Genomic DNA, 12,723 nt, shown 5'->3' on the forward strand with positions numbered 1-12,723 from the left:
ACGGGAAACACTAAAAGGGCTACCCTTTTTATATGTATATTATTTAATGTTAACAATTAGAAAAAAGTTATACTCCTATAAGACTGTATTTTATGTGATCATTTATAAATATTGAGTAATAATTTGGTCATATCATGATAACATGATTTTAGATTTTTAAGTAAAATATTAATTTTTGAAATTTGGTTCCACTTTTTATTTGGGGTGATTTGATTTTGAAAAACCAAATATAACGATAAACCAATTTAGTTTTTATATATTATTATTATTTTGAAATTTGGTTTTACCTCTTTAATCATATTTTATCATTTTTAATTTGTGATAACAATTATATTTTTTCCCTTATTTTAATAAATATGACCAGTATATTATTTTTCATTATTAAATTTAATTACCTTCCTTTCTATATTAATGGATTAAATTTTCTCAAAAAGATCTTGAGGTTCTGTTAGTTGTTTTAGCTAATGTTGAATAATAACCACAACGACAAGAAAATTGTGGGATAGTTTCTATTGATAGTTTGATATGAATATTATATATCAGTTATCACGTTTAATATAAGATGGATATATTTCATTTGTAATGTATTTTTATTAAACACATATATTTAAATACTATTATATTTATTTTCTCGTTTGACCCCATGATTTTTAATTTCGGGATCCGCCATTGACAGTATTGTATCAGAAGAAATAAAACAAAATTGAAGAACACTCGGTACGTCAATGAAGTGATTTCCCATCGTTTTCGGCAGTAGAAGCAGACGACGATGGCGGAGAACTGAAGCAACGGCGGAGCTGCTTCGTCAGAATTGCATCCGCAGGACTGCAAAACCACATCCATGGCTCCCGCTTCATCGGCGCCAGAGTAGAAGAAGACGGCCGAGAATTGAAATTGCCAAAATAAGCGCGGAGCTGCTTAATCACCACTGCATCCGCTGGACTGCAAAACCACATCCACGGCTCCGGATTACCTGTTGAAAACGAGCTTTTTTTCGGTGATACTTCCATGGCTTTATCGCTCTCAAATTTCTGTCAATGAAGTTATATCGAAATTCTGTCAATTGCAGCTTCTCCCAAAATTCTGTCAATCGCAGCTTCTCCCAAAATTCTGTCAATCGCAGCTTCTCCCAAAATTCTGTCGATTGCAATATTTATAGAGTAAAAATCAGGTGTTGGCGATGGAAATTTTTTTCGCGTTTGATTAGGATTCGGCCATTAGGTTAGAATTAGGAGTAGAAATTGAACAGTTTATTTATGAATATTGTTGCTATGTGCCCTACTTTTAAGCATCAATATCTTCAACCGTATCTCATTATTTCCTTACCGATTCAAGGTTTAAAGTTTCCATTTATTCAATTAATCAATATTAGTATTTATTTAATTTAATTTATTGTAAATTAAAGCTAATTATGTTGTAGGTTGCTGCAGACTACTCGCAGTAGCAGAAATCGACTCGGCTCGGCACCACAGCAAAGAGAGAAAGTCAAAATCAGTTCTTTTCTTATTTTTTTTTTTTGCCGCCATTGCGAAGCTTACATATTTATTGCGAGCAGCGAATCGAATGTTCAGTTTAACCGAAAAAGAAGAACGATTATTCAATTTTCTGATGTGCTATGTCCTGCTTCCAATCCGCCGTCGTCGCATTGCGGACTGTTTACCCCAAGGCCGTCGTCTGGTCGGAAGAGAATTTGGTGGCGGTGGCGTGTGGCGCAGCTGTTATAATTCTGGTAAATTTGTGTACTTTCCAACTTATGTGCTGCTGTTTGAATTTGCTGTTGCATAGTTCAGTTGGTTGGTTAATAGTTGAGCAATTGCATTGTTTTTTTTTGTTTAGAATCCTCATACTCCTAAAGTTCGAGGTGTGATTACCGTTCCATCTAGCAAGCGCTTTCCCACTGATGTTGATGGCGGAGGTATGCTTTGTAATTAAGCTTAGCCTAATCATATTGATAGATGTAGGATGGATTGTGTTTCTAGTTGTCTCAGCCTTTTTTGTTGATTTGAACATAGGTGCGGATTTGCTAAATGGGTGCTTGCTTCTATATCATTTATCAAGGGAAACTCGTCCTTGTGTTCGGTTGATTTCTTGGTCTCCTGCAGGTCTCGCCAAAGATGCTGGGTACCAGTGTTGTCAATTTGGCGTTCGGGTCGCTCGGGTCGCCCGGGTCGCCCGGGTCGAGACCATCACCGCCCCAACATGGGTGGGTTGATCGAGATGCATGGGTCGCGCTGGGTCGGTTGGGTCGGCGGGGTCGAGCGTTTCCGGTGGGTCGAGCGTTTCGTCTACAGCGTTGTTGCGCTTTAATTTACAGAGATTGGTGAAGGAAGATGATGGAGAAGAGAGAGGAGAGAGGAGAGTAATTATGAGTCATAACCTTGGGAATAGAGTTCTATCGTTTGTCACTATTCATTTGTTTAGTGGGATTAGGAAAATATTAAAAATTGACATAGTTTATCTCACTTTTTTAGGGAGCAATAAATATTATTTTACCAAATTTTTGATTAGTTAAATTAAATCCAATATATTTAAATGAATATATTGTCAATCCAAACACGGAGTATAATTTAATGGTGGAAAATGAGTATATTATTTTACGAATAAATTACTACTAATACATATTCATTTATTTTTTACTAATTTTTAAAATAGATTTCACATTCCACTCCTATTTTATTATAAGTTAATACTACATATATACAAAATGACACACATTTCATAACTTTTTTCTTTTGACATTTTCAGACAATGGTTTCAATTATTTATTTTGTGTTATACTTATGACTTATGAATTGTTTTGATATTTAAATAATTTCTATTTTCCACTTTATCTCTATTCACATGAATTACATCTACATTTATATTATTTGATATATTATAAACATTAGAGTAATATATTTATTTGATTTAATATTAAAAGGCAAAAAAATTAGCCTAGATTAGTGGGTCTCTCGACCCAGTCGACTCGTCGACCCGCGACCCGAATTTTCAGCTTATCGACCCGGTGCGACCCTCGACCCTAACAACACTGCTGGGTACTAATATGAACTTTTTCAGCTTTGAGTAATTTTGTGCTTGTAACATCATAACTGCATCCATAGAGCTAATCACCCTCTCCCTACCCCCAAATAAATGAGGCAGTTGTTTGCTTGCTCTTTGCACCACCAGCGGGCATGTGAAGCTTTACCGCCGTCCACATTGTTCTCCGGAGTGGATAGAGGTATGTATATAGTGAAGCTTCAATTTGCAATCTCTTAATCAGCATGATTTGAGGGATCCTTAACTCTATAATCTTATTTTCTGAAGCTCATGCAATGAAACTAAGATTAGATTCTATAAAATGTTGACTGATTTTAGTTTTCTCCTGTTTTGGTCTCTGAAGGTTGTGAATATATCTGAAGTGTTATATAATTACTACAAGAGCACCAATTTTGGGGAGTGTCAAATTGTACCCTTGGAAGGTTCTGACGTGAGTCGTTGCTATTGGTTTCATATGTGGCATATGCTACAGATCATTCATTCTTCATGGCATACTATGCATTCACCCTCACTCATTTGTAATTATTTTTTCTTTTTCTTGTACAGGTTATACCAAGACAAGATACTGCAAATAAGGGCACACATTTGAGAAAGTGTGTCAACCGTAGAAGACAAAAAACAGCTAATGTAATGTGCCCTCTTCATCGACTTTCTAATTCCCTATAGACACCTATCCAGTAATCATTATCCACATTGAACCAGTGATTTTGTGCTGCTGGATTAATTTCTAATTGGGCATTCTCAATATCTCTTTATCCATTACTCTTAAAGTTCATTAAACACTAATGTTTCTCTTGATATCATTTATCAGGTAGTATCAGAAGACCATGAAAATTTGGGTGAGAAGAACAATTGGCAAATTGTTTTCTCCTCTTTCTATGAAGGGGACTGATGATGTGGCGAATTTTTGATGGGAATAAATGCAAGTAATAAATGATCACAACACGGGAAATTACGTGGTTCGATTTACTGAGGTAAATCTACGTCCACGGGAAGAAGAGAGGGCAAATTTGTATTGCTTGGTCTCGCTTACAGATTACAATACTGATTCGCTATAAGATTCAGGATCTAGAGAGCTTAACCCTCGTCTATCTGATCTATGTTCTATTTATACATTCGAACTAAGATCGTGGTTTGCAGCCCTGGTAGTGGGGTTGATAACTGCTTAATACCACTAAATAGATCGTGGGTGTAGTGGAGGTCGTGGAGATCCTGCATGGGTCCACTATCTCCTTGTTCGGTCGAATACTGAGACCGAACTGCTGAGACCGAACTGCTGAACTTTGCCGATCAGCTTTTGCCGATCTGAGAGTTGAGCTCGATTGGTCGGCTTTTACCGAGCTATGGGCTGTGACCGAACTCTTTGGTTGTGCCGATCTGAGAGTTGAGCTCGATTGGTCGGCTTTTACCGAGCTATAGGCTGTGACCGAACTCTTTGGTTGTGCCGAACTGATACTCTTTCTTGGGTTTTGGGCTGATGGGCCGTCACTGTTATTGGGCTCGCAACTAGGGTTTAGTTGTTTAGTTCGTACCCCATCACCACCCCCCCCGAAAAGCGAAGTGAATCACTTCGGCATTTTGGATAAATGTAAGGGGGAGGCTGACGTCAGGGGACGTGCCATGCGCGTGTCTGCATTAAATGTGACAGTAAATCCGGCCGTTGAATCCAGAAAAAGTGGGATTTGAAACGGCGCGACGGATTTGAAATGCCTTTGCGAATCCGATAAATATTTCCTTTCTTCATCATTGGAAACACTTTTGCGATTATTTCTTCTGTATTCTCTCCCTTTTTCGAAAAATTTTCTTCCGCTTCTTCAAGACTTTCTTCAGACTTTCGACCATCAGAGAGTAAGAATCATGTCTTCTTCTTCTGAATCTGTTTCTGAATCAGGTAGCGGTAGGAAGGGGGGTAAGGGGTCTTCTGGCCGGAAGAAGTCCGGGGAGAAGACGGTAGAATATTTTCCTGAGCATTTTGAGTAAGGATACTGTGATATCCTTACACGGAAAATATTTTCTACCTGGGGGGTTAGTGGTGATTCCCGACGACATTCATAGGGCTAACTCGCGCCGGAGGGTTATGCCACCGTTTACGAAGCCTGCTTAGAATGCGGGCTTCGTTTCCCTCTTCCCCCTGCCTTTGTAGAGCTTCTTGATTTTTTTCAACTTCCTTTAGGTCAGGTGACTCCAAATTCTTGGAGGCACTTATCGGCCTTTGCTGCCGAGCTGCGTAGACTAGAAAAGGATCTGTCTCTGAGGGCAATCCTTAATTTCTTTCAGTTTAAGAGAAAGGGATCCTGGTTTTACTTGATCCCTTTACAGCCCTTCAGAGCATTCTGTAAAACCAAATGGCCGAAGTGGCAAAATCGTTTCTTTTTTTACAATAGGACAGCGGCTCCGGGCTTTCCCTGGAGAGGGCCGAAGTCCGTAATTCCTCATCCTCGGGTAGAACCGTTGGACGAGCTCGAGGGCGAGCTCAATAAGATTCCCATGATTAGGAAACAGTATTCGGAATCTGAGCTCGTCAAGGGTGACTTCGTGTTCGATTCCTCGTCTTCGGACGAAGAGACTGAGGGTGAGGATTTCTTTTTTATGCTTTACTGCTTTAACGACGAAGACTAACCTTGTTTTCTTGCTTTTTGGCAGTGAACATGCTAAACAAGCTCGGTCGCAAATCCTCCGAATCTAATGAGCCGGAGAGACAGAAAGCCACCGGCTCGGCGTCTGATGCCGAGAAGAATCCGAAAAGGCAGAAGACCTCTTCTTCGGATCCAAAAAAAGCCGGAGTCGACTTCGGCAAAGGGGAAGGGGAAGATTCAGAAACCCCCAAGAGCGCCGGAGAAAGACATTGTCTTGGCGGCCCCTTCGGAACATGTCTGTGAGCCTTTTGCATGGCCAACGGACTTTGTAGAGGTGAATTCTCTTCTTGATTTTCTGGCCTTGCTTTTTTCCTATATTTTTTGTGGCCCCTCTGTTGACTTTTTCCTTTTTCCATTTTCAGAGGAACAATATGCTCTCCAAGCTCGTCGCCGTTGAACTCTCCAAAGCGTCCAACGATTATGCTGAGATGCAGAGGAAGTTGGCGGCTGCTCGTCACCAGGCCGAACAGGCTCGGGCAGACTTTGAGAAGGCAAGGGCCGCTAGGATCTCGGCTCAGGATGAAGCTCAGCGTGCCAAAAACCAGCTCATCATCCAGAGAGAGCAATCTAAACAGAGGGAGGCTGCCGCCGTGGTTGCTCAGGGGGAGGCTCTCCGTGTTTTCACGGAGAAACTCTTTTTGAGCAATCAATTTTCGGCCTTTATCGGTGATCTGCTGAAATTGATGACCGATAACGCTGAGCAGGGACCCGAAGTCGTCCTGCCGCTGTATGGCCGAGAGATTTCAGCTCGTCTCCAGAGTCTGCCGCTCCTTGAGGAGCTTGCTTCTTCCTCGGTCCTGCTCTCTGCTGAAAGAGTCCGTAACTGCCCGCGCTGACCGGGACGAGAACATGGAGGCCATCTTTGCCTCCTTGGGACCTGTTTCACCCGCTTCAATCTTTAACGAAGAGGGTGGGCAGGAAAACGAGGCCGGCAAGGAGACCGAGCAGACGGATCAGCAGGCCGGCGACGGGCATGCCGAGCAGGAGGTGCAGCAGGTCGGCGATGGGGGCACCGAGCAGGCTGGAGGGAGTAGGGAGGCCGAGGCTGAAGCCGAAGTAGACAAGGAGAAGGAGGCTGAAACCCACAGAGGAGCTGGAGACGAAACTGGCGGAGTATGATTTCGTCTCCCTTCTCTTAGTTTAGTTTCTTTCTCTCCTTGTAAAATGGCCTTGAAGCCCTCCTTGTGTAAAAAAATTTTTTCTTGTGAATGAAAAAATTCTTCTTTATAGCTTTTCGTAATCTCTTTTACTCCTGTTGTGGTTTACTGCCTGCTCGGTAAACTGAAATGCCGAACTGACATAGCTGCTTTGTATTCTTAACTCTAAGGAGCTGGAGGTACTTCACTGGAAGCGGCTATACTCTTCGGCTTTAAACGAAGCTGAGAAAAAAGCCATAGATGACCAGGTGAAGTATGACGAACTCTTGGCTCGGTTAGTGGAGCTGGAGTCCAACAATAAGGACTTAAAGTCCATAAAGAAAGATCTGGATGCCGAGCTGAACACTGTCATCGCTGAGAGGACTGCATATGAGGATTTCATCTGCGGGCGCGGGGGAATGACCATATCTGAAGTTCAGAATCAAGTTGATGAACTGTGGGAGGAGCTTCATGTACTCCGGAAGAACAATGCGCTGGAGAGCTCGGCTTGCCAACAAGTTGTGAAGTCATTGCGGCGCTTGGCTTCTCGGTACGACATCATTCTTTCCCGGCGTCCGTCAATCGAGAGATTCCTTAGGCGTTTCCCGCCAACAGATGCTCTCACTCCAACTCAAACCTCTAATCCACTTGCTCAAGATTCTACTCCAAGCCAACAACGGACTCAGGATGAACCGGAAACGTCAAGACGAGAACGCCCTGAAGTTCGTAGAGGAGTTGTGATTATGAGTGAGCAAGATCAGCGGATGCTTCGTGAAGAGACTCTTCGCCGCCGAGGTGCTAGAACTTCCCGGACTCAGGGAAGGGGCGGTAGGTCGATCAGAGCATCTCGTCGACCTACTTATTCTTCAACTGTTCGGAACACCCGAACTCAGCATCATGAGGATTTTTTGGATAGGTGGCTCAACTTTAGCGACCGTGGACAGTAGAATAGTCCTTTGTAATGGTGTAACGCCTTCTCGTAGGGCAGCGAAAATGTATGCCGAACAAGACTTAATAAATGAAATTTTTTCATTTCGCTTCTATCACTGCGTATTTACAGTTCAGCGATTTTTTATTTCATTTATTGTACTCGTCCGCGGTCTTATGAAGAAAACTCTTCTTTGGCCGGACTCGTCCTCAGTCTTATGAAGAAAACTCTTCTTTGACCGGACTCGTCTTCGGTCTTATGAAGAAAACTCTTCTTTGACCGGACTCGTCTTCGGTCTTATGAAGTAAATTCTTCTTTGACCGGACTCGCCCTTGGTCTTATGAAGTAAACTCTTCTTTGACCGGACTCGTCCTCGGTCTTATGAAGAAAACTCTTCTTTGACCGGACTTGTCCTCAGTCTTATGAAGAAAACTCTTCTTTGACCGGACTCGTCTTCGGTCTTATGAGGAAAACTCTTCTTTGACCGGACTTAGTTTGTGTCCTTATTTGGCGAGTTTTATCGCTTGGATTGGACTTTCCCTTTGTGTCCTAATTTGGCGAGTTTTATCGCTTGGATTGAACTTTCCTTTTGTGTCCTAATTTGGCGAGTTTTATCGCTTGGATTGGACTTTCCCTTTGTGTCCTAATTTGGCGAGTTTTATCGCTTGGATTGGACTTTCCTTTTGTGTCCTAATTTGGCGAGTTTTATCGCTTGGATTGGACTTTCCCTGGTTGACCGAAGTGGTTTTCGGCTTATTGCAGTCCGTTTCAGACGAACTGCTTGTTTCTTAAGCTGAATTGTGGTCTTGTATCTTCCTTAGAAGCTTGGACTCACAATTGTCTTTAATACATGATCTAAAAAGGGGATCAGCCTTTAAAGATCAATATACCTCAGTAATATTTATAAGAGACAAAACGCACACAGAGACTAAACGCACATAAAGACAAATAAAAAAGACGAAAAAGATTTTAAACTTTTATGAAACGACCAGCATAAAGGACAAATAGAAACATGAAAGCACATATCCCTAGGACCGAACTAGATACAAGACTGACCGGACCTTGTCTCTTACAAATGGAACTTCTTGAGGTTGGAAATATGCCATGTTCGGGGGTACTTGTTCTCCTGACATGTGAGTCAATTTATAAGACCCTTTTCCCAGGACTTCTGACACCCGATACGGACCTTCCCATGTGGGTTCAAGTTTGCCCAGCTTTTCTGCTCGGCTTACTTCATTGTTTCTCAATACGAGATCTCCCACTTGAAACTGCAGCTTTTTCACCCTTTGGTTATAATACCGGGTTACTTGCTCCTTGTACTTGGCTGCTTTTATGCAGGCCAGTTCTCTTCTTTCTTCGGCAAGATCTAGTTCGGCTCTCAGTCCGTCATCATTCAGTTCTGTTGAGAAATTGAGTGTTCGGGGGCTGGGTATGCCGATCTCAACCGGAATTACGGCTTCAGTGCCGTACACTAGACTGTACGGAGTTTCTCCGTTGGAGGTTTTTGGTGTAGTTCGGTAAGACCATAGGACTTGAGGAAGATTTTCTACCCATTGTCCTTTGGCTTGTTCTAACCGAGCTTTTAATCCTTTCACCAAAATACGGTTCGTTACTTCCGTTTGTCCGTTTGCTTGTGGGTGAGAGACCGAAGTGAACCGCTGTTGAATATTCAACTCTTGGCACCAATTCTTGAATGTCTTGTCGGTGAACTGAGTCCCATTATCCGAAATGAGGATATGGGGTATGCCAAATCGGCAAACTATGTTCTTCCAAACAAAATCCAATGCCTTCGAGCTCGTTATCGTAGCTAATGGTTCAGCCTCCACCCACTTTGTGAAGTAGTCCACGGCAACGATCAAGAATTTCATTTGCCGAGGAGCTTGTGGTAGTGGTCCTACTATGTCTATGCCCCATTGCATAAAAGGCGTTTGCATAGCACATAGATCGGTCTGCGGCATCCTTGGGATATTTGCATGGATTTGGCACTTCGTACATTTCTTAACGAGCTGTACTGCTTCTTGTACCATAGTTGGCCAATAATATCCCCATCTCAGAACTTTTTTAGCTAAAGCTCTAGCTCCGATGTGGCTGCCGCACGATCCTTCATGAACTTCTCTAAGGATGTAGTCCGTCTCTTCTGGTCCTACACATCGCAATAACGGTTGAAGGTAGGACTTTCTATATAGGACTCCTTCATGAAGTTCATACCGAAGTGCTCGGCATGTGATTTTCCGAGCTTCTCTCTTATCCTCGGGCAGTTGTCCTTGATCTAGATACTTTGATATTGGCGTCATCCAGTTCGGCGAGCTGGTTACTGAAAGTACCCTCAGCATCATCAATGCTTCTGTGCGGTAATTCCTCCACTTTTGAGCTCGGATATGAGGCCAACTTGCTTAAAGTATCTGCTTCGGGCCATTTTCCGCTCTGGGAATGCGGATTATCCGAAAATAAGAGAAACTTCGGCTAATGCTTTGCGCTTTGTCCAAGTATTTTTTTCATCCTTTCATCTCGGGCTTCACTTGTACCCCAACATGTGATTCACTATGACTTGTGAATCACAATGGATTTTGAGAGATTTGATAAATAGACTTTGCGCTAACCGAAGTCCGCAAGAAGGGCTTCGTATTCGGCTTCGTTATTAGTGGTTGGGAATAAGAACCGAAGTGAATAAGTTACCCTCGTGTCCGTCGGGGAGCGATAAGTAGAATACCAGCTCCACTTCCCGTCTATTCGAAGCTCCATCTACGAATCCAATCCAACAGTCCGGCGGCTCTACTTCGGGTTCCTGGGGCTGTGTTGGTTCATCATTGGTAGGGCTTTTCGTTTGGCAATAATAGGGATTGCTTGATCGAACTTTGCCCTCTACCAGAAAATCTGCCAAGGCTTGTCCCTTGATGGCTTTCCGAGGTAGATATTCTATTGAATGTTCTCCCAACTCTATGGCCCACTTGGCAATTCTGCCTGATGCTTCAGGCTTAGTCAAAACTTGCCGAAGTGGAAGATCGGTTAAGACGCATACCTTGTGAGCATAGAAATATGGCCGCAGTCTCCTTGCTGCATTTACTAATGCCAGAGCAATTTTTTCCAGAGGTTGATACCTTGTTTCGGGACCTCTTAATGCTCGGCTTGTAAAGTAGATAGGACGCTGCTTTAGGCCTTCTTCTGCATCTAATGGTTTGATCCGCTACAAGTACCGCGCTAATGGTTTGATCTGATGCCGCTAAATATAAGAATATCACTTCGGCATCTGTTGGAGCAGAGAGAATAGGGAGTTCGGCTAAATAACTTTTGAGTTCGTCAAAAGCCTTTTTCTGTTCGGCTCCCCACTCAAACTTTGGTGCCTTCTTCAAAACATTGAAGAACGGCAGTTGCTTTTCGGCTGCTTGGGAAAGGAATCTATTCAGTGCGGCTAGACATCCAGTTAGCCTTTGCACATCATGTATGGACTTCGGCATTGCCATGTTCTGAACAACTTGAACCTTTAGGGGATTTGCCTTGAGTCCGTCCTTTGAAACCCAACAACCCAGAAACTTTCCCGAATCTACCAAAAAGGTACATTTTGGGATTGAGTTTGAGGTTGGCTTTTTTGAGCACGTCGAGAGTTGATTTGAGATTGTCTTCGTAATCCGAAGTGCTTCTACTTTTAACAACTATGTCGTCAACATAGACTTCAACCTCTTTTCCGATCAGGTGCCGAAATAGCTTGTCTACCATCCTTTGATATGTGGCTCCGGCATTCTTTAAACGAATGGCATCTTTTTATAAGCAAAAATGCCGAAGTCAGTAATGAAAGCCGTTTTTGAAGCATCATTCTCATCCATTAAAACTTGGTGGTATCCTTTATACAAATCAAGAAAACAGAAAATTTCGAAGCCTATCAAAGCTTCTACTTTTTTATCTATGTTCGGAAGGGGTAGCAATCTTTAGGACAGTGCTTATTTAGATCGGTAAAATCTATGCACATCCGCCATCCTCCTTCTTTTTCTTGATCATCACAGGATTGGCCACCAAGAAGATATTTTACTTCGAATAATACATCCGCTTTCAGTAATTGGCGGACTTCGTCATGGATGACTTGATTTCTTTCTGCCGCAAAGAGTCTTTGCTTCTGTTTTATAGGCCGGACTGAAGGATCAATATTTAACCGATGTGTAATTACCTCGGAAGACACTCGGTCATGTCCAACGGAGACCACGCAAAGACATCTTTGTACTCTTTGAGGAGCTGGATGGTCTTTTCCCGGAGCAGAGTGTGTTCCCGCGAAACCGATCTTGACCGTTCTGGATGGATCATCTTCGTATAACTGAACTGTCATCGAGTTCGGCTCCGGTGTACTTCGGTCATTTCGCCTGCCTCTGACTCCGGCTGCTGTGATTGCTATGCTTGATGGTGCCGATCTGATTGCTCGGCACTTTTAAGCGCAATCTGCAAACATTCTTTTGCTCTCTTTTGATCACCTCGGATGACTGCAATCCCTCCTTTAGTGGGGATCTTGATTGTGAGGTGATAAGTAGAGCAAATGGCCGAACTGTGTTGAGCCAGTCTCTTCCCAGGATGATGTTATACGGGGACCGAGCTTTTACCACAAAAAAACTCGATCATCGTACTGGAGCTAGTAGGCGCTCTTCCCACCGTAATCGGAAGGCTGAAGGTACCTTCAGGGCGGGTGTCTTCCTGGGCGAAACTTTTCAGAGGAAGTGGGGCCGGACTGAGCCGCTGGGGATCCACTTCCTAGTTATATCAAAACATTCTTTTAAAAGGAATGCTAAACCGACGCTCCTGTAACAAAAACACTCTGTGGATCAGATGTTTGGCCACTCCGCTGAAGACAATCGCGTCTGATGAGGAGAAATGGCCGGGACGGATCTGCATCTGAAAACGTGATTAACTTCCTCCTTCTTCAGCCTTTGATGCATAGGCTCCTCTCATTGACGCCTCTGCGTTCTGCTTTTAAGAGACGAACTTAGTCCTTCCCGGCTGGGAA

At 43.0% G+C, this 12,723-nt stretch overlaps 1 protein-coding gene across 6 annotated transcripts; it reads left to right on the forward strand.

Annotated features, from left to right (window-relative positions):
- The first annotated feature begins 658 nt into the window (after positions 1-658).
- LOC121781940 lies at positions 659-3,974 on the forward strand. 6 transcript variants are annotated; one of them, XM_042179645.1, is made up of 8 exons: positions 659-1,221; positions 1,421-1,729; positions 1,837-1,915; positions 2,013-2,121; positions 3,142-3,220; positions 3,383-3,469; positions 3,586-3,666; positions 3,851-3,974. In XM_042179645.1, the coding sequence occupies exons 2-8, from the start codon at positions 1,616-1,618 to the stop codon at positions 3,929-3,931; spliced, it is 630 nt and encodes a 209-aa protein (XP_042035579.1). In that variant the 5' UTR covers positions 659-1,221; positions 1,421-1,615; the 3' UTR covers positions 3,932-3,974. The 6 variants fall into 6 exon arrangements, with proteins under 6 accessions (XP_042035579.1, XP_042035580.1, XP_042035583.1 ...); XM_042179646.1 differs by having other exon boundaries at positions 1,431-1,729; XM_042179649.1 differs by having other exon boundaries at positions 659-1,171.
- The last annotated feature ends 8,749 nt before the right edge of the window (positions 3,975-12,723 follow it).

Source organism: Salvia splendens, chromosome 20 (genome assembly GCF_004379255.2).
Source record: "Salvia splendens isolate huo1 chromosome 20, SspV2, whole genome shotgun sequence".
In the NCBI taxonomy this organism is placed as follows: domain Eukaryota; kingdom Viridiplantae; phylum Streptophyta; class Magnoliopsida; order Lamiales; family Lamiaceae; genus Salvia; species Salvia splendens.

What these genes read in the sequence shown, in the direction of transcription:
- LOC121781940 (XM_042179645.1), top strand. Translation starts at nt 1,616, where the DNA reads ATGTCCTGCTTCCAATCCGCCGTCGTCGCATTGCGGACTGTTTACCCC. An exon ending in GCGCAGCTGTTATAATTCTG is followed by an intron (nt 1,730 to 1,836) that starts GTAAATTTGTGT and finishes TTTTTTGTTTAG; the next exon opens with AATCCTCATACTCCTAAAGT. An exon ending in GTTCTCCGGAGTGGATAGAG is followed by an intron (nt 3,221 to 3,382) that starts GTATGTATATAG and finishes TGGTCTCTGAAG; the next exon opens with GTTGTGAATATATCTGAAGT.